This window comes from Schistosoma haematobium, chromosome 1 (genome assembly GCF_000699445.3).
Source record: "Schistosoma haematobium chromosome 1, whole genome shotgun sequence".
Taxonomy (NCBI): domain Eukaryota; kingdom Metazoa; phylum Platyhelminthes; class Trematoda; order Strigeidida; family Schistosomatidae; genus Schistosoma; species Schistosoma haematobium.
In genome coordinates, this window is record NC_067196.1 from 82,028,972 (window position 1) to 82,052,057 (window position 23,086).

Sequence of the window (23,086 nt, forward strand, 5' to 3'; positions counted from 1 at the left end):
CATTTGGAAGCACGAACGAACAAGCACACAACTCAAGCGTATATATACAGTATAAAAATGTCCTTTACAAACGTCACAAAATAGCGTATTAAAAGAGGAAACGAACCAATTATATTTAAAGTCCTTCTAAGTGAGAAATACAAACTGAAGGTTAAAACAGGGGCTTTTGGGCGCGAAAATGAGAAATTCAAATTTTAGAAACCAAATTACAAAAATAAAACGTTTATCAAGTGGTTTCTGGGGATCTAGCATCCCCAACGAAATGACTAACATTTTTAAAAAAATATTTTATCTACTTTTGTTACTACTTAACAGCTTAGTTAAAACATTATAATTGGAATTCTACAAATTTCAGTCAATCAAATAGATGATACAACAAAACATAGCCACAGATTGCTTGATGTTAAAAACAGTAAAAATACATTAGCTACTTAGAAAATATAAAAAAGGATTTCTTTTCTTGCTCTTCAAGACTGGACAATATTTTTCTTGAAATGTTTTCCTAATGCTGAAATATCATCAATCAACTATCATCTTAATTCTTTATTTGTTTGTTTTAAAAGCCTCACTCAAGTCTACAGTTTTCTTTTACGTGCTGGTGTAGGCAGTTTAGACAAGCATATAGAAGTTAACAATTATTCTGAACAGGTCGTTATTGGAAATTCTGATAAAGTAAGAATTTTATATTGTAATTAGTAAGTATTTTCAAAGGATGTCAAAAGTTCTCTTTGTCTAGTTCACATTTGTGTTGTGTTTGGCTATATATTAGTGTAGAGCTATCATGAAAAACTAGTTGAAAAGAAATATTTCTTCGTTCTGTTTGACGTTTCACGAAGTTTCTAAATGGGAATTTTCACTCTAAATAATCAGACAATTTCACCTCAATTCTTTCACATATTGTGTAAACAATGTTTTTTATAATTATTGATTATGCTATTTTTATTCAACTCGTATTGTAAATATAACACAAAACTAGTGTTTGTAAACAAAGTCGTTGTTAAAATCGATCGAAAATCATGTTAGATTTTTCAACAATTTATTACTGTTTTGTCCTGAAATTCTTGAGTGTCCCATTTTTTCAACCGTTTATTAGTTGCGATTTCTCTTCGTAGGTGACTTTGTTCTATGTTATCGAAGATCATTTGTATTTACAGATATATTGTTTAGTATGATGGATTTTTTTTAAGATAGTGAATTGTTTTTGTATACATATATATGTGACAAACAATCTTTCTTATCACGTACAACATTGTTCACTAGCTAAATTATTGTTAATTTACACCTTTTTCAGTTTCTAATTTTCACTTTACTTTTGTGAGCATCGATTATGTTTTGTTCTGTTCTGGGAAGTTGAATGAGGAAATAATAATCTAAGGACGAATCTAACATGACTACTGTAAATCGATCGACTGTTACTAAATAACGACACTTGATCAAAATACAATCATTTATAAGAAATGAGACTAGTCATTATGTGAAGATTTCTATATTTCGGGAAAAACACAATCATTGAAGTAAACATGACAACTTGCGTGACTTTATTAAGTAGTCATAAAATAGTTTGAAATATTCCCATATTGTAAATTTAGAACAACATATATAAGCGAACAATATTGTTTTCGATTAGATCCTCATCAGACTTTACTCTAATATACAGTAATATTTATATGCATATACAAAATTATTAAACCAATCAAGGTAGTTTATAAGTCAATGATAACAATGGAAAAGATTACATAATAAGTAAAATGTGAAAAGTACAAATTGATGGTGTGACAACAGGTGCATTAGTTTTGATAAAAATAAAGGTTCAAACCAATATTACATTATTATTATTATTATTATTATTATTATTATTATTATTATTATTATTATTATTATTATTATTATTAGCTTTATTCAATATTATATTTTTGGTACAATATAGAATTCTCAGCACAAAGTATTTCAACAAGTTTCCGTTTCTTTCTCCTTGGTCGGTCCTGGCGATAAATATTGAGTGATCGCCAGTTAGATGTTAGCAGTTCAGTAAATGAACATCTGAATAATGTGCATTCTTTTCGCTGTATATTGCCAGCAACCACATTGGCTCTTATTGAGTTTTTTGTAACTTTGACAACGAAAGGTTGTACACTTTTCAGAAACGCAGCAGAATAGGTTATGCGATTAATAAACACAGTGATATATTAAAACAAATAAAAATAGATAACTTGTTGAAATATCTGGATGGCAGGAACAGGTAGCCCAGATGCTCAATGATTAGAAAGATATAGAAACTGAGATAACAATTATAAAATTATAAGATGACGTAATAAGAAATGTTCAGATAATTGGACCATGAAACGTATAGTTGAGAGAAAATAAAGTAGTAGGAGGGTGTGAAGAAAAATAATAAACGAAGAGAAAGTTAGAAAATAAATTCATTTATTACTTAAGACCAGGGGAGAAATAAGGGTGTTACAAATTTCTTCTGAACACAAAGACTTGGCTTGTTGGCTCGGTTTCCTATAGCTTCTGCTATGTGTAAGAGACAAGATCGAACACCATAAGGAAAACTAGTGGGAATACGATAAATAACTTTGAACGACGTGTTTCTGTCCACTATATGACCGCTATCGATCAAGTGTGATAGTTTGTTGAGTAGTAAACTTGACTTGAACATATTGAAGAAAAGGTTCCAAAAAAATGCATTGTTCCACTAGTTTCCTAGTCACGATATATTATGTCATAAAATGCATAAAATAACAATATGATTTCTCAACTAAATCTAACATCATTATATCAATAGCCTTAGGCTTCTATCATATGAAATGAGAAATATAACCCTTATAAAAATTTAATATATCTGCTGTGATTAAAAATAAATAACTAAATAAATAAAACAAATGAACAGTACAAAGTCTAATTGATTCAGTTTTTTCTTTGTTTAACCTTTAATAAAAATTATTATTTATTAATTTATGCATACAAAAAACAAACAAACAAAATGTATTTTGCTCTCATTATTACCACTTCTAGAATGAATTGTAAGAAGATTTTTTTTCTTTTTTTAAGAAAAAAATTGTTCATCTCACTTGTGTAATGTGAAAATTATTTTGTTTTAGATCATTTCAATAAAGTTTATTTTAATTTTTTTCATAATACCTATATGTTTTTTTCGGGGGTTGGGGGGGGTTAAATTGAGTAGGTAGTTCAATTTCTCCTTTCACCATTTATTGATTAAATTTGTGCACATTTAAAATGAATGAATCATGTTCAACAAATTTATTATTTTCCTGTGATACATATTTTATTTCTTTTTAATTCCATGTAAAGTTTGTCTCATTCACATATATGTTTATTTTCATTGAAGTGTTTAAGTTGTTAACGAACAGATTTTGACTACAAAACAACCTTAGCAGTGCGCATCCACGATCCCGCCTCGCGAGATTTGAACCCAGGACCTATCAGTGTCGCGCGCGAGCGCTTAATCACTAGACCACTGAGCCGGCCGACATCCAACGATGTTGATGTCTAACTTCAACTAATCCACGAAATTGAGCGACACATCCACCACTGTCATCAGTGAGTTACTATTTCACAATCTTCAGTCGACTCATGATCTCAACTATTGAAATTACTATAATATCCACAAAAACCCTTCAGATATAAAATAACTGTCAAGGTTTATATGATTTTCATTAATTATATTGAGGAAGACAAAAATAAATTTGTAATCATAAAAGTCTAAGTTATTCAGTTATTTTTCCTTACAGTTAGATGAAATAGCTAACTTTTCCCTAGATTTAAATGATAATTTTTTTCAGATGAAGAAACTTCTGTAATGGAGATTATACACAGACATTCATTGTTACACGTGATTTTCCTCTCGATTTTGTTTCAGATATATATTTCGTTAGGTACTTTAACAGTTAGTCGTGACGATCTTGTCGAAGAGTAATCATGATTAATGTATCTGAAACAAAAATCGAAAGTAAAATCACCAATGATACCATGAAAGGCTTCATTCCTAAAATTACAGTTTACAGGTAATGTAACTGGTTCGACCTACACAAAAAACCTTGGAATTCACATTCAATGAAGTAATATTATATCCTACTTTCCTCAACCGGACGATTGTGATTTCACGAAATAATGGTAAATTGTATGGTTCCTCTGCCTCTGCGTGTATTTACCACTTCAGCTTCTCTTGTGGAGCTAGTTGTATTAAGCTCACATCTAGACAAATACATTGTCATATTTCTGAACATCACCCCTCATAGTTGACCGAAGAACAGAAGAAAGTAATAAGAAGTTTTATCTGGAAGCATTAAGTTGACACTGGTCACCACATAGATGAAACTTCGACAATTAAAATCATTCGCGAAATCCCATAGAACCTATCCTATGGTTTCAGAATCCAACTCACAGCAAAAACCATAGGAATACATATAAAAAATCTTAACCTTTGTATGCAGAAAAAGTTTATACAGCCTCTGGACTTACGCTGGCTATCTGCGTAGTTACTATTACGTTCCTCAGAATTTTTCTAAACTTCCTATTTCATAAAATCCTAATTTTTAATTTGAAGATTACGTAGTGTGTTTAATAATTTGATTATTTAATTTTCATCACGCTTACTTTACTAATTATTCACAGATAACACAAGCATTTATCTGCAGTTTCAGATGATGTTCTTACTCTTATGTAACTGGTTGAGACAATCAACTGTTTATAAAATCTCCTCTTAGTTTTAATATTATTTTTTGAGTTATATTATTAGCTGAAGCCTGTATTGCCAAATTAACTTACCACCATGAATTTGGTTTTGATTTTAGACTTATTTCTAAAACTTATTTTCTTATAATGAGCCTTGATGAAGAACTGACTGAAAAAAAGTCCCTGAACATTTAATGTTTCAATGGGTATATGTTATGGAAATAAATCCTTCAAGCCCTAGAAATCTGATTTATACTTTTTCTATTTCATTTTCGAATTTTTCGCAAGTTTATTTACATATTTCGTTTCTTTGGTATTTGTGTGATCATATTTTAATTGAGTTTATTTTATTGCATATTGTTATAACTCGTGCCCTGTGTCCCATTAATGTATAATGTGATAATACCATCAATTGGAGAACAGTGAATTATCGACCGGGCGAATGACGCATAAAACCTGTACGAGCAGTGTAGAGTCCTTAGCTATCCTGCTTCCTGCCTAGCCCTGCTTGTTAAGTCCAGAACACCATTCTCAGCCTCTGTAATATGAATCATTTATTTCAAACATACTGGGTTTATAAACCAACCAAACAGACCACATCGTACCATAAAATAGGAAACAACATTTGTACAAGATTTAGCCAAAAGTGTCTGTGAATGTGAGAGACTGTAATTAATAAGCTGGGAATAACTTAAGAATGGTAAATCGTATAATAATAGTTCTTAGGTCAAAATAAAGCTTATGATAAGAGGAACAGGAATATTAATGGTTTAGTTACTTAACAATTATGCTATAGAAAATATACATATTACTCCAGAAATAGATTCCAACAGTTACCATTCATTATTCTCATCGGGATATAACACATATTTTATTCATCATTAAAGGTCACTTAACCTCTTATTTCAAGCTGTGCGGTCTTTCTTTACTGTTCTATTCCACGTTTTAGATCTTCCTTCTGAATTCTTTAAAAACCATATAAATTTTAATAAACTTTGGTGTATTATACCGGGTGTTAGTGGGCTATAAATTGAATTAAAGCACGTTCCATCCGCGATTGTGTTGCTGCACTCTGATTGGTTATTTATTATCCAATCAGCGTTAGTCGATACTTGGAGAAGACTCTAGAATCTTCTCATCTAAAAACTATAAATATACTAATGTTTCTCTTATTGTTATTCTTACTTCCATCTTTCCTTATTATTTGGAATATAATTTCGTTACTGTTCAACCATGTTCTGATTTGGGTGTCCAAGAATACTAAGCAATAAGATTAGCTGGGTTGTAATAAGAAAAATTATAAAACCAGTATACACCCACATCAATTTTTGATCAATTCCCTCTTCATATCTATACGTTTATCTTAAACAATATTTGTAATTTACACATTGAAATGTTATTACAGGTTGTTAGCAGTTGATGAACAAGAATTATTATTAAATAAAAAACGCTAATGTTACAGGGCCTTTAAATTTCCTTCTTGTTATTTCCAATATCACATTGCTTCCGAGTGTTATTGCAATTTTTTATGTTCATGAAATGTTTCCTGATATAAAAAGGTGTCACACTTTTTCAGCATTGTGTTGTTAAGCAATTAACACTTAGTGTTAAAAGTCGCTTAGATTACTATGTATATATTCGTACAAAACTATGGGGTTTTTTAACCTCCTTAACATCTATGCATAGAAAGATGAATGACAGAGGCATTTAGTTCCTAGGTAATTTTATATGATGTGTATAATAATTATAAGGTTTTTATTGTCATGTTTATATTCTTTATGATTCTTTTGATCAATAGGGACAGGCGTTAGATTCTGATTCTAAAGTATGTCATCGTCGTAGTTTAGTTGAAGAAATGTTAGAAAGTCTGGAACAATCTATTCATGTACCAATACTCAATGGCGGTGAAAGCAGAATATTAACTAATGACATGCTAGTAGATGTAAGTTATTAAATGTCTTAATTAGAAGTAGTAGTTTTAATCAAATGATATCTTTTGTTGTTTGTGCCTATTAATGTTTAAATGAAATTATTGATAAGATATTCACACTTAGGTAAGTTACAATTGCATGTAATTCAGAGAAATTACTATAACTATATACATTATAACACTGATTTCTGGTTTTTTATACTGGAACTTCTGAGTCTGTAAATAGTTCATCCTATGAATAAAAAGATCCAAATAATTGGGGTTGTTATAATAACTGTTTACTTTTATAGTGTTTTTCCTATCACTGATTTCTTCTCTATTTACTTCTATCAGAATGTTTGTTTGCTCTATTATCTTAAAAATCAACAGTTACGTTGATCATGTTGTAAACAAACTGTTGCTTTTTCAAACTAGATTATCGTAAGATCGTGTAAAATTATACGTTAATTACAATATAATCCATACTTGTACTAATGAGAGGTATTTTATACGGTTACAGAAGAATTAATATACTCTTTTTGTGTAAATATGGGTAGAAAATGTTATCTCAAGCATTACAATGTTTAGGTGCGTTTACAATTGTTTTCAGAAGCAATCTTAAATTTCATCATTCCATTACTTTCTAGCTTAGTGTTAACTTTCCTGCATATTGGAGTAGTTCCAACTTAAATTCTATCTACAAATCTGAAGATGATGGCTATTGTTTAAACACAGTGTACAGAAAGTGTAAAGATGTTGAAGGTAGTGTTTTATTGCTTATACGTGATACAATGGGCGTTGTATTTGGTGCAGTTATGTCGGAAACAATGAAATGTAGTAAACATTTTTATGGGACTGGTGAAACATTTGTCTTTCATTGGAAACCAACATTTAAAGTAAGTATTTTATACCTTATTTTACACAGTATTATTATTATTACATTGTTTATTCAATATTTTATTGGTATATTTTACGACTATGTAAATTAAATATTTACTTTGAAATGATCAAGAGAACATAACTGAGTCCTAGAACTGGGTTTCACATTATCTGTCAACAATCAGTAAAATATACCGTATTCACTTCGTCATTTAAATGTATGTATTAGTCACATAGATTATCACTGTTCTACTTCAGCTATAAATTTAAGTCAACATATGTTCTCCTTAGCTTTTAAACAAACTCTACTGACGTGATAAAAAATAACTAAGATCAGATATCCAAGCATTTGTTAATGAGATCTGTATAAATATATATCCAAATGTTTTACTCGTTGCTCAGGACATACTTTGATGATAATTCTTTTATAGTGGCTATCACTATAATACATGACACTTATTTTATCTTGTTTTGAATTCGTACTCTGAATTTTATTGAATTGTACTGTTGTTCTTTTCAGTGAAACTCGATGTCATAAGCTTCTCTTACCCTATACTATGTTATATCCACAATGCTGATGAGTCACAATAGTCACAGTTTTTTTTCAGTAAGAAATTTACGTCTATATGTTCAGTTGTTATAATAAAGAATTCGCAACACAAAACCATATTTCCATAGATTTCACTTTAACTTCGATATGCATCAGTGTTTGTCACGGGTTCTAGCTTACATAATTTCACTTTCGAGTCCAGATTCTTAACTGTGTGTTGATTATTATTTACTCCAATGCGTCCTTCTATTTCTGATTGGGAGCTTTTAGATAGTGTAGTAATATTATTCAGAATGTACACAAATTTGTAGGGATTAAAAAATGTATTTCTTACTAGTCACATTCTCATTATACATCAAACACTGATTTCATGTTATTTGAAAAAAGCTTACTCTAAATTGTTCGAAAGGTTTAATTTTTTAATGATTGTGTGTAACGTTTTTTTCCACAATGTTGAGCAATTGGTGTTTAATTTTTTCACTACTTTCGTCCTAGTATGGTTTGTTGGGGTCAGACATTAACACCGTTGAATGCCGGCTCAGTGGTCTAGAGTTTAAGTGTTCACGCGCGAGACCGAAGCACGTGGGTTCGAGCCCCGCACGCGGGATCGTGGACGCACACTGCTAAGGAGTCTCATACTAGGACGAAATGCCTGTATATTCCTCCCAGGTTTCCAATGCTCGTCTAACATTGATCGGTTCATGATCTCAAACAAAACTCAATTATCTCCACAACCCTGTATTGATAATCATATCATCACGGTGAAAATAACAAATAGTTGAATAATTAATCGACATGATTAAAACCGGAATAAACGAATATATAAACATCAATATGTTTATGTAAACGATTATCGGTTTTACCCAAGAGTATCTCATCGATGATCAATTCAATATTGTCATCATTTTTCATTAATTAATTATTACTTTTATCATTAATGAGTATTTAACGTTAATTCCTATTGTGGATTGACATCAGTTGGAGTGATATTTAAAAGAAAACAGTATTAAACTGCTAGCGCTGACAAACTAATCAGTAGTATGTACGTACAACTCTACATTTAATCGAACCTACATCTTTCAGCTTTCACATCAAGCGATATTATGCAGTGATTATCCAGTGTTATTGACAAAATTCGTGCATTTTTTTCCAATTACAGAAATATTGTTGGACTAAGAAGAATTATTTTTTCATGCGAGGATCTCTTCATTCATTTCATATTGGCGGTCAAAGGTAAGTTTGTTTATTTTTCCAATTATTTTGATATGTATAATGAGAAAAATGTTCAATTTTTGTGTATAATGCATCTTAGAATGTAATATGTACTGTTATATAAAGTTTAAATTTGGTATCTACTGTTTGTTAATTGAAGTTTTAACAAGTTTGAACTTTTTTACCCTGAAAACTTTTTCTTTTTGAGATCATAGAACGAAATCATTAAAAGAAACTTTGAGAGAAAACTGTTATTCTTTATAATCGTTATATTTACTATATTGTTGTTGATCTGTTTTGCTACTCATTCTGTTAATTTCATCGTCTGATTGGTGTCATATGGCCACTTAAACCAACACATATGTATGTTGGGCTCTGCGCGTGTTGATAGTTGACTAACTGACTCTACATAAGAAAATATAATGGTCAATTGATTCATCTTAGCTTTGAACTATTTGGTAATTCAAAATATTGACTCTAAATTGAGTTTAAATCTAAGGCCATCAGATGACTCAATGAGCATATTAATTTCAAACTACGGATTAAGAATTGAACGATTTGCATTTATTAACATTAGTCCATTCAAGATATTTCTTGACCCCTAAATAGATCCTCTACATCCATTATTCCCTGTTTTAATTTCGTCTGGATATTTCCTGTAAGTTAAAGTCTACAAATAGAATTTCGCTGGGACAGGTTATTAAACTGTGATCATATGACAAATTATTTTAAGAGGTCAATTCTTTTTTTTTTCTTTTTGTCACAACAGTTATTATGACAACATTTGTCACGTCCTTTTTTTGTTTTTGTTTTTGTCTTAAAGCGGACGAAATGCAATATGGTTTGATGAATCATTAAAATATGGTTGTAGTGAACCGACCGACACATTTGACAATCCTGTACTCAGTGGAAATTTACCAGATATACAATTCTCTTCTTTATCATTGAATAAATCTGATAAAAATGAGAATGTATTGATAGAAAACAATATTAAAAATGTACATGTTAATTCTAATCCATTAAATCCAACGATAAAATCTTCATCTACAGTATGTGATAGTGTCCCATTTATAATTGATACATTTGAATTGTGGCAATTAATCAGTTGTTAGTGATGATAAAGTTTTACATCTTTTATTGTATTTGATCTATCTATAATTTCTTGTTATTCACTTATTACAAACTATGTTAGTATCCTTTTATTTTTATGACATACTGTATGTATATGAATGCTGAATTGTGTAATAAGGATAGAAATTGTCAATCAACTTTTCTTTTTCTTTAGTTTATGTTTGACAGAATTGATTGCATTATTATTACTATTATTGTTATGAGTTAAAGGATCTATGATTTCAGCTTGAAAATAATATGTTTATAGGCAGTAATTAATAGATTGAAATGATTTCTCTCTTTTGTTTCGTTATGTCATTCCATTAATTGATCAGTGTGCTTTGTTTCCTTTTTTTTTGTAAAATAGTTTCTATTGTTTTTCGTTTACTAAAATATGAATAAACAAAAGTATCACACTTGCTTTTGTGTCATTATCCACAATTATTTCACTTCATACCTACAACATAATATTCATGTTAAATTTATCAAAGCGTCTAAATCACCCAATTTAGGTACGCGCGCAATCGAATTTCACAAAACAGCGATTTGTCTAAAAAGCGGTTCTTTATTGAATAATATACATAAATTAGTTACAAATCTCAACTTGTGAGGTGTCTGTGGCGTTTACCGCGTCTGCAAGTCTGAAATAAAGAGGGATTCCTGCAACAGTAACATAAAGAATAATAACGATATACGATAGTGCAAATAACAGTTGATAGTTGTGTCTAAACTTGATAACAGTTTATCAACAAACAAAAACGGATTCAAGAGTAATCAATGTGGAAACCGTTGAATGACGACACAAAAGCTGTGAATAATTACTACGGAGATTGGAAGAAATTAATTATAATGATAAATACAAAATTGCTATAAATATATGTGAATATTACAAGACAAACTTGCATTATAACATACGCATAGAAATTTCTAGGAATACAACTATTTACTGGGTATTAATAAGTAGTATAATGCAAAACACAAAATAGTTAAAAGAAAGAGAATAGGGACAGATTGTAAACAGATTTAACAACTTACTAGGAATTATCTAACCACATATAATGTAAATAATAACTTTTTCACGGTTTAATATCAGCTACAGTGAACCGTTAAAGATTCATGAGGCACAGGGAAGTCGTTCTAAAAGCTATTGAAGTGCAAAGATTTGCTTAGTGCATTCACTACCATGTGTTGAACTTGTCTAATTTTTTCGGGTTTCTTGTTCTTGTGTTATGCATAGGCTTCAAATGATTATTGAAGATCTCCTTAGACCTTGGAATTTATACTGATCGAGCTAACTTTGATGTGATTACCTCAAGAGGATTTCTATCCTCAAATGAGATTACTTTCAGTTTTTAAACTTTTCATGGCATATCAGTAAACTCAATTGTGCCATTAATAAATTATTACCCTTTAGACTTATTAGAACGTTGCCTTCGTTTATTTGCAGGCTTTTTGGTTTTGCCTGGATTTGGAAGACTAGTTGAATAATTCACTGAAATATCCTGTTCATATTAAAAGTTCTAATGCTGTCTTTGTTTTAATTTGAAACAATATAATTGAATTTTTGTAAAGAAATCAGTAATTTAATAGTTGAATTCATGATTAAGTTAAAGCTAGATCAACATGGAAAACCTGGAAGCCCTTGACGGCTGTCTCATCCTAGTATGGGACTGCGCATCCGTGATCCTGCTCGCGAGATTCCAGGTTTTCCATGGTGCTCCAGCTTTAATTGACTCATGAATTCAACTATTAAATTACCAAAACCCCTTCTGATAAAAACCATTAATATAAAATATTTCTCTCGTACAACGTATACACAGCTCTTTAAAAAGTCTTTTATATATAATTGTCTATTAGAACCCCTTGTGCTCATAAAAATAAAAAATCAGACTTATTTCACTTGTTGAAATCATGAGTCAATTGAAGCTAGACCACCATGGAAAACCAGGAAGCAGTGGACGGCCGTTTCACCCTAGTATGGGACTCCTCAGCAGTGCGCATCCACGAAACGGCCGTCCACTGCTTGCAGGTTTTCCATGGTGGTCTAGCTCTAATTGACTCGTGATTTCAACAAGTGAAATTTCTAAAAATCTCCACAAAACCCATTCTGATAATCAGAATTATGTTAATTAGGGAAATTAACTCCAAGTTTACATTAAACATTTTTACATTCCAAGGACATACAAAAAATGTACTAAACAGTTTGATTGAATATATACACAATTAAAAATTCTTTTCCACACCTATCAACTAAAAACTTAATTGCTTTCTATTCTGAACAAAGAGAGGCAGTAAATCAGTTTTAGAGAGATGAAATTAAAGTGATTGAATATCAGACACTTGGAATGTTATAATCATAACAATAATTTTTATGTTTACTTTCTTTCAAATATGCTCTCCAAAGCATCTAGTAACATATCCATTATGAACTAATATTGAGGAACAATATTTGTTGAGGTGTACTTCCGTTAGTTTGTTAAATATAACTAGGTATATAAATGTGTCTATATTTAATTAGCCAGCTGTTTTGTTATAGTTGGGTATCAATAACGGTTACTAAATTTGTTATAAAAGCTGATAAATTCCCGAAATATATTTGTTCTACCAGTATCCTTCATCAATTTTAGAAGTCTATCTTTTTAACTATCAGGAAATATTCACTGAAGTATAAGCTACTCAGTACCAGTTCAGCATGACAAATGCATCATCTTCAACAAAGGACCCCGAAAGACGGAAACCAAAATCTTGTTTCTTAGCACTAAAAATCCATTTTCTAGTAGTTACTATAGAGAAATAGTGGATAAAGAAGAATAAAAACAACCGTATGAATATATAATGAAGAATACAGCCAGTCCTACCTTTGATACAATTTGAAATGCAACAAATACATGTGATTCTTTTTGTAACCTAACTGGTCAGAATCACAAATTACTATTCATTGTTGCATTTCTTTCCTAAAATCCAAGGTTGTCTGTAAGTATCAAAGTAAACCTTGGCCCCATTACTTAAAACAATTCCTTGTATAAACACCTTAATCATACCTCATCATTTTTAATTGATTTAAGTTCCAGACAAAAAATACGGATAGCCTAAGAGTTTGTGAAAAAATTAAGATCACAAGTGTTTAAGCCTTAAGTGTTTATCTGATTATTTTGTTTCGACTGAATATTGATAAGTGTAATGAATGGTTCACTTCTGAAAAATTGAATATTTATGTGATAGTCATGTATTCAGTTTATTAAACCATCCTAGATATGAAAACTGATAGTTCAATTAGCCTTTCATAAACTAAAACTTCTGAAAGGTAAACAGTTAAGCACTTCTATTGGTTTGAACGAATTATAGACATGAATTAATTCAGATTTCATATAAGACATTCTGTCACGTACTAGCTAGTAAGATATGTTTTTAACTATTAGATTTACTAACTGACATACAGTCCTGGATAGAAAAATCTTACTGATTATAATAAAATATTATAAATATCATTTGTGTTAATATTACCAGTCATTAGTCGCTCAATTCTTTGTTCTACGTAATCTGGCGAGACTATAATTTATGGACGAACCATTCAGATTTATGATAACAGGTCATGGATTTTGGTATGAAATTCATTCATCCATTTGGCTAAATAGCATTTTGACACTTAAGCTGAGGTCAGTTCGTGATGAAAACCCCAAGGCTAATTCCTAACCCTAACCATCAACACCAAATCATAATCATGAATCCTTATACTGGTTTATAACCCCCTAGTAAATGGGTGGACATTCTCAAGGTCACTTAAGCGTCGCTCAAAGGTCATTCATAAATTCTAGTCTCAACTTTATCATCATGAATTTCTCTACTCTTTCCTATTTAACATTGATTTTGAAAGCGAATAAGAGTGTGGTGATACATAGAAACAATAAACGTTTTCTCACTGGAAAATCTAGTCAGGTACTAAGATGAATAGATTGTAATTTCTGACCATTATAAAGTCTATATTTACAGTAGTAAAGCATTTTAAAATCCTGGTTTCCTTTAAAACCATTTATTATTTCTCAAAACAGTATTTTTCTAGAGGTAGGTTCTTTCATCACTTTGGTTTAAAGTGTGAAGGCAGACTCATGATATGCACAGTTTAATAATATGAAATCATTTCTGAATTCAGATCAATTTTCTTTTCGACGAAATCATTTACTTAAGCTGTACGTTCGTATATATATAGCTATATGGAAAATATATGTCTGTGGGAGGATAGAAAAGATTACATCCCAAAAATGGATTCGAGAATAAATAACAAATGAGGTTACGTACTAACTAATCAAGGGGTAAAGAAGAAAATAATTTATGGGTCAGATAATAGTTTTTTCGCTAAATTCTCTTTTTCTTATTTAATGATATCATGGGTTATTTTAATTATCAGATCAATTTAGCAAGTCAAAACAACTGAAGTTTTAAAATTATTTACCAATTTAAAGCCTATGAGTTAAAGAGATAAGTTACAGATCGATGGCTTTAGATATCAGATATCGCTAAGTCATTAAAATATAACACGACTTGCTTGAGTTATAATTTCATTTTTGTAATTTGTATACTTTTAAATATCTTAGCTACACACAGTTTTATCAAAAACCTTTACTTACATTGCAATAGGCGTGTCCAAAACTATCCCTGTCATATCATATAAAGGTGTGAGCCTACGTATGTAAGCATATGATTGGTTGTTTCAACAGTGTTGCTTTCTAATAGTTGATGAGGGGAAACATAAGCGTTTTTTTTCCAGAATTTATATTAATCTTCCACTTTTTGGATTTTTATTAACTTCAACATATGCATTCATTTGAGTGGACTTTTTCTAATCATTATTGTTCAATGAACATTAAAACTATGTTAAGCATATCGACACATCCATTTACAAATTGTTTTTGTAATGAATTTTATACACACAGTACATTTGAAAAAAAGTTTGAAATATCAAATTTTTAATAAATTTAGAATTATCAGAATGGGGATTTGTAGAGATTGTAGTGATTTTAATAGTTGAATTAATGAATCTCATAAATACCCTAAATATCCTTGCTCTGCCAGTATTCATCATAGATACAAGAAGTAGTGGAACGTAGATGCGCACTGCTGAGGAGTCCCATACTAGGACGTGATGGCTGTCCAGTGCTTTCAAGTTCTTAACGGTGGTCTAGCTTAGATCGACAAATGAATTCAACTTTTCGAATTCAGAACTCTTTAAATACTGCCATTTTAAATTTTCAAATGAACACAGTGAAGAATTTAATCTCATACCGTCATCGAGGTTTGATGTGTTGAGTATAATTTACTGTTGTCAATTCCTAAGAGAACCTATCTTATCAGAAAAACTCAGTCGTTTTTGTTCCTGAATCCATAACATCGTAGGTCGTACTGAACCCCAACAACAAAACACAACACATACTCAGCGCTAAAATATCCACTAACTACTCAGAATACAGTAGTTCTATTCTACTGAAGGTTTCACGGCATATAAAAAGATTTGTAAGAGATATATACTGAATCCAGTTAACTTATTTTCTCAACATTGAATCAATGTGTACTAGCGAAAAAAGTTATCATACCTTTTGATCCAGTAGAATCCCAGTTTAGATATAAAATATTATTTTACTGAACTAGAGATAGATTCTCAAACGAATATACTCTGAAATGAGCATACTGTGCAGCAGTTCGTTCTGTTTTACTTTACGGCTGCGAAACGTGGCCATTAAGAGATATTCGCAAGTTACTAACATTTGATCTCATATTTCTTAGAAATATTGCTCGCATCTGCTGGGATCACCATGTAAGAGTGGGGTTAGAATTAGAATATTAGGGAATGATGGTAAATCAGTTGATGGAGTTGTCAATCTACATCGACTGAAATGGTTGGGACATGTATTACCCAAGCCGAACTATGAACTAATTTTTTTCCTTGTATTATATTCGTATATGCAATCTTTTTTTAATTATCACTACCACTGAAGTAACTACTGCTATGAATTTGATGTTTATCTTTGTGTGCCAATGAAGTGTGGCAACTTGAACTGATTTATAAATGTGCCTGGTCCTACGTTGTAGCTAATTGGTGTTTTTATTAGATATTGACAGCTTTTTATTGAAGAAAATAAATGATAACGTTTATTTTGACTAGAGTAGAAATTCATGTGATACTTAAGTTACGAAATTAGTGAATGTAATAGATGCAATAAATAAACTCTTTTAAATTTTACAAAAGGTCGTGAACGTTTCACGCACGTCCTGGATTCCATTACTAGCCACCATCCATATTTGCTTATAATGTTTAGGGTATTATATTTGTTATCCGAATGGCTTGTTACTTTTTAATATAAAATTCATAAAAGTACATACAGTTGTTAACAATTCAATATAAAAAATTGTGGGACTAAGTAACCCACTCATTTTAAAACAGTGGACGTAGGTCCACTACAACGATCTGATGAAATCGATCTAATAATTAGATCATTTTAGGAAATTTTTATCAGTAGTATCACTGGCGTCTTCAAAACAAAGTTATTAAGCTTAACATGCAATGAAAGGAAGTATATATTCGAATAATTATTTACAAGGAAGCTGGATTAGAACTAAAACCATAATACCGTGTATCGATTCTGGTTAAATTAATGAAACTGGCGAACATCCACCTCATTTGTATTACCATAAGACTGTGTATGTGACTCATTTACCAAGGATAAGTTCACGTACTTAAAATTAAGTTGCATTGAAATTTTTGAGTTATTAATAAAAACATGGTTTTCTCAGATTTAGTTATATATTTCTTATACAATTGAAGGGTAGTAAATTTTGTACACAAAGGGAGAGTTAACTAACCAAAGAACTAGTTTACACAGATAGATATATAAATCGAGTACTGTACACATCTGGAAAACAGATTAATAACATAGAGCACTTAAAAATCTCATGTATTAGGTTCGATAATGAAAATTTATAAAAAAAGTTGGCTAGATTGACAACGGTATCAATTATTGAATATTCATAATAATAATAATAATAATAATAGTAATAACATATAAATTCATAATAATGGGATATTCCCATAATCGGTTTAACATTAATGTTCTATATCTTTGTTCATAAACATAGTTTACTTATTGAACAAAATAGAATCATATGGTCAATTGGTACACAGTAAAATAGATAGATAGATGTTTATTTAATTCTTAAAAAGAGAACACACTAAATGCGTCGCGTTAGTTGTATCATCATCATCATCATCATCATCACTCATACGTATAATGATAATAATAGTAGTATTAATACATACATAATATGCAATATTTTCATCTTAGAAAAAAACATAATCTGAGAACAGAATAAGATTTACTTCTTTAAAAAAAAAGTTCTCAAAACAAATAAATGAACAACCGAATGAGCAGATGGATGAAGATTGTAAAATAACAAAGAGAGAAGATTAGAAGAATTTCAAAAAATCATAAAAATGAAAATAAAATCCACTATATTATACAACTTGCCTATAATTATATTCGGATATACACAGTGATTGTACGTCAACGGATTCCATTCAAAAACAAATAATAAGAATAACTAATCAATTAGCTAAAACTAGGACGTTTATTTGTACTGATAATTTGATTTCTGCTATGATGATTATGACTTGAAGTTCGTAATGTCTGTGTTTGAATGGAATCGACTCGACAAAAAATGGAAGAGGAAACTGAAGAAACACGATGTCGATTCTCAATAGATAGACTAGATGAAGATGAAGAAGATTGTTGATGATAATTTCTAGTAAATGGACGATCATAAGAAAAATTTGATTTATTAATTGGAATATAGGTAACAGGAAGTTGTCGAGTGATTGCAATTGTTGTTGGCGTTTTTGTTGTTGTTGATAGATTAAATGATGAATATGGTTGCCTGAAACATTTAAAATATAAAAACTGTGTTGAACTAGATATAAAGTACATAGTGGATAATTTCAATGTAGTTAGGGAGAAAGTATTCTATATATAAACGCCATAAGAAATAAAGTATTTGTGAATAAAGAATATAACATACATAGTTAGATAAGTAGCAAAGAACCGAAAATTGGTTTATTTTGTGATTATACGCTTGTAATTTTGTAATTTGACAGTACTCTTGGTCGAATATTTTGTGCATCAAACTGGTTGGTTGTGTGTCCCGGGGTTTGACGTGGTAGATGAGATCAATCTACAAATAGCAAAATTCAGGAAAGTTTACACCTGTCTGAGCTATTTTCAGTGTCATTACTCCATCAGTCTGATTTTAAAATGTGTGTAAAACACGTGAATGAGAACAGTACTACTCTGTTTCTGTAACACCGCATGACTCAAATCGACGGATGTTTGGTGAACTTATATGTTCAGTTATTGTTGTCTTTGAAGGAGTGCTCGCATCAGGTGAAACCAAAGTGTAGATAATACCGACGTCCGGTAATTCGTGATAACAATCCAATTAGTAAAACGATCTAAAAACACTGACTTTATTATCTTTCACTGGTTCATCAAAGTAAGATAAACGTCTACTGATTGTTTTTTAAAATAAATTTTTATTTTACTAACTACTACCTTTGATTATTTATTTAAGGATTATGTTTTAATTCCATCTTGTACTTTCAAAATAGTATTATCCTAATTTCTGTGGCAAATGCTTTTTACTCCAAGCTTTACCAAAATGTTTATGTATTATTAATGACCACAAAATAACGGCAGAATTGTTAGAGATGGATAAAAGTATAATTCAGTGATAAAAGCTTGTTAAAACAGTTGAGGTGTTTGTTAGAAGTTATCGAAAGGAAAACGTAGAACTAGATATCGTGCTACTTAGTATCCATCAACAAGGCGTGCCAGCAGTCTTTAGAGAGCTGATGTTCTCTGGAGGATCCGATCTTGTATCACCCAATTTCATAGTCAGATACATTTACCAATGAATAACATCGGGTACAATACACCTCTTGTAGGACTGATGTACGTATAGTTTTTTGATCGTTAAGAAATGACTAATACTATGTATGTCAAGTCTTTCCTTAATGCTGATAGAATTTTATTTATCAAGTTGTATGTGGCCACAAATCCAAGTGACTTAACATTACAAGCACTATGTAGAGATATTAAATGGTTAATCTGTTGGTATTCCATGCATGTATAAAAGTGACGATTAATTTACATCAAATACTGATGAACTTTATGTACTCAAAGTTGTTTACTAACTATAAGAGCAAATCATATATAACTCAATGTATTTAGATATAGTTTGATTTATTTACGGTGTGTAATAAATCCTCATCTATAGTCATGCCTGTTCTTGCAATAGGCCAAATCATACTTTCTCTGCTGTAAGAAGTGGCTGCTTTTTTGTAGTTATAACAAGAAGTCATACAACACAGACATACTAACACATTATATAACAAAAATTAACATACCGCCGATGTGAAGAACCGGTAGAGATTGTTTGATTTTCCAACAATGAACTGTAACCACTGGGTGAAGTTTGAATTTGTGACAATCTAGGAGTATGAACCGGATAATTTGATAAACATTGTTTTCCATTGAAAAGAGAAGAATTTTGTAGTACAGATGAATATGTATTGTTGGATTCTTCCGCATGTAATTCTTTCAAAGGTGTTCGTAAAGACCCGTTAGGAACTCGATTATTTCGGTTGTTACGATCTAAAGTGGAACTAAATGACCTATTTTGGAATGGTGGTGCATAATATGAAGTTGGAGTTGTTGTATGCATATATAAAATTTTATTATTAATAGGAGTTGATTCCATAGAGGGTATATCTAAACGTCGCCATTTATTGACTAAAAGTTTCATTCTAAAAAGTGAATAAATTTTTCCAGGTAAAATCCATATGAAATAAAATATATAGTACAGCAAATTTATAATTATTTTGTAACAGAATGCTAAATAAATTAGGAGACAGAAGATCAAACATCAGTATACTTTATCTTCATTATGAACATAGATTTATCTTAGGAATTCATGGTTAAAAGTATGGCATTTTGTCAAGAAATTCATTGAGTGATTGGTTTGAACTGTTTATGAAGTTTAAAGACGTTATAGATGAGATTCTAGAGTTGATCAAGCTGGATGATACAGTTATAAATAACTCACATTAAAGTAGACATACTTGTCGCTTATTCTTATTAAAAAAAATAAAGTTTACTACTTTTCATGTTTGTGCAAGTTATAATTTTTCGATTATGCATTTGTCAATGAGTGACTTTAGAAGAGCGTATGGACCCAGTACTTTTACTATAGAAGTAAAATCAACCGCTTTTTTTCAACGAACTATGACAACATTATGAATGGAAACATTCAACCAATGACTATAGGTTTATTATTTTATTTGGTGTAAGCTGTCGAATATCTATCAAAGTCTCAATAGACGTAAATAATGTTTATCAAATAACAGATAGCTGACGACATTCAACCGATTCATTTTTTTGTTTTTAAATTTAATATCAGTCAACGTCAAATTTTGCAATTTAAATGAAAAATATCTACTTACCTCTGAACATTTGTTGACATTGTAACCGAAGAGAATTAAGTTATCTGTCAAGAATATCAGCAGCACACAACTAACAATAAGAGTAACTTGCACAGGCAAATCAACAAGGTTGATTAAAAACAACCAAATGTCATTTAACAAGACTATCCTATACGACAAGCGTTCATAAACTCTTAAGCAACCCCATAGAATGCTCGGCGTAAGACTCGAATTTATTAATCACACATAAACAGTATCGAATTATTTCGACGGATAAATAATATACTATTATTATTATTATTATTACAATACTTTAACTCACCTATGAATAACTTGGAAAACACGACCTATGGTACGAAATCTTCGGAGTGGGCTTAAGTTCACTTGTGAAGATCTATTTTTAGGATCTGTTTGTGAGGTGCCCCGAGATTCAGGACATCCAAGAATTGCAACTACTACATTTTCTGTATATTGAAAATTACCCAAAAGAAGAAGTAAATAATGTTTTTGGAATGATAGTGAACGACGATAGCTTTGAGCACGAAGAAAACGGACGTATAGCGAGAAATACTAAAAAAGTTAGTGAAAAAGTAGAAATGAGATACGTTTTTGAATAGTGATTTAAGTAACGGCATGAGGCAAATTAAACTGGTATAAATTGTAAGGAAAATGTCATATTACATTATCAAGAATTAATGAAAAAAACTAAGTGAACACTAGACAAAAGCTATTGCCATTAGAACTGATTACTTTATTTACAAGATACAGTATTTCTATGTTCGAATTATTATTACAAACAATTTACATTGAATTTTAACAGTCAAGATTATATGTAGAGTAAGTCGAAAATTAGTGAAGAATGAATACATTGATCAATTACTATCAGTGATAATTGCCACAGTAAAAATCACATGGATATCTGTAAACAATAATTGCTATGACCTGATGATATGCCATATATAATCAGTCCCAAAACTGATCTGATAACAACAATAATAAACTTAGACATTTTGGTTGAAAATATTTAAACGAAACTTAAATCACAAAAATTTATCGTTGACAGACAAACAACTGCTTTAACTAAGAATAACAGCATCACATTAGAACAACGAAAAGGAATTGATATTACTGACTAGGTTATTGCGTGATATTATCAACTATGATAGGTAACCTATACAATTCAACTATCAATTAATCAACTACAAGGATACCATTATTATTATCATCACCATCTATCATCGTCTTCAAATAATAAAAAATACTAACAAAATATTAATACTCATTGAAATCATGAACCGATCAATATTAGACCACCATTGAAAACCTGGAAACACTGAACGACCGTTTCGTCCCAGTATGGGATTCCTCAGCAGTGCGCATGTATGGTCTTACAAGTAGAACTCAAACCAAGGACCTTCAGTTTCGTCAGAACGCTTAACCTCTAAACCAAATAGCCGGCATTTAACGGTGTTAATGTACTATAAAATGATAAAAAAACAACTCAGTGCTTCTAGGTTTTCAATAGTGATCTAACTTAGATCGGTTCATGATCTCAATACAAGTTAACAAAATGTTAATAATCGTAATTGAATTATATATCCGAACTCCAATGGATATGGATTCTAAAGAATATGGTTTGAGTCTCTTACAATCATACATACATTCAGCAATATAGCAAACAAAGAAAAAACGGTTGTGTAAGAAATGCACGTAAATGATATTGAGGTCAGTAAACTTATTATAATTATAATTATAGAAAATATTCAAATACGTACTTGTTCCATAGACACAGTTTGATTAATATGAACACTTGGTGAAGACGGTATTACATTAGTTGTCATAATGGGTAAAGTTTGGACAGAGTTATTTATCTTATTCGAATTTGCCATATTTATAGTTTTCACGTGACTGTCAGATGTAGACTGGAGCTGATAAGAAAAAAAACAAATATTTAGTATCTTTAACAGAAAAACAAAATTTGGTGTACGGAAATTTGAGTCAAATAAGTAAGTATACTACTTAAAAACTACCGAGTACACAATGTGCATAATGAGTAATTTCAATAAGTACAGTAACGAAATTACTTCCCAGCACATAACTAACCAATTGAACCATACAAAAAAGATCTTTAACGTAAATAATTGAGCTCATCTTGGTATACAAGGAATTTACAGTTTACTTGTAACGAATAAATTAAGTGAGATAC

At 30.5% G+C, this 23,086-nt stretch overlaps 2 protein-coding genes across 5 annotated transcripts in view; one reads left to right on the plus strand and one right to left on the minus strand.

Annotated features, from left to right (window-relative positions):
- Positions 1-10,778, plus strand: part of MS3_00010233 (uncharacterized protein) — a 30,240-nt gene extending 19,462 nt beyond the window's left edge. For all 3 annotated transcript variants that reach the window (XM_051218592.1, XM_051218591.1, XM_051218593.1), the window contains 5 exons: positions 564-672; positions 6,497-6,640; positions 7,255-7,503; positions 9,196-9,269; positions 10,072-10,778. In XM_051218592.1, coding sequence (XP_051075301.1) covers positions 564-672; positions 6,497-6,640; positions 7,255-7,503; positions 9,196-9,269; positions 10,072-10,360 — 865 coding nt within the window. In that variant the 3' untranslated portion in view covers positions 10,361-10,778. The remainder of the gene's footprint in view (positions 1-563; positions 673-6,496; positions 6,641-7,254; positions 7,504-9,195; positions 9,270-10,071) is intronic.
- A 5,232-nt stretch (positions 10,779-16,010) lies between these two features.
- The window catches only part of MS3_00000944 (uncharacterized protein), a 65,873-nt gene continuing 58,797 nt past the window's right edge, over positions 16,011-23,086 (minus strand). The window contains exons 35-38 of one of the 2 annotated variants that reach the window (XM_051208508.1): positions 22,656-22,808; positions 21,203-21,450; positions 19,807-20,205; positions 16,011-18,281 (exon numbers count right to left, since the gene is read on the minus strand). In XM_051208508.1, the coding sequence (XP_051075305.1) occupies positions 17,957-18,281; positions 19,807-20,205; positions 21,203-21,450; positions 22,656-22,808 (1,125 nt within the window). In that variant the 3' untranslated portion in view covers positions 16,011-17,956. Of the gene's footprint in view, positions 18,576-19,806; positions 20,206-21,202; positions 21,451-22,655; positions 22,809-23,086 lie in introns of both variants that reach the window. The other variant, XM_051208507.1, reaches the window with a different exon arrangement.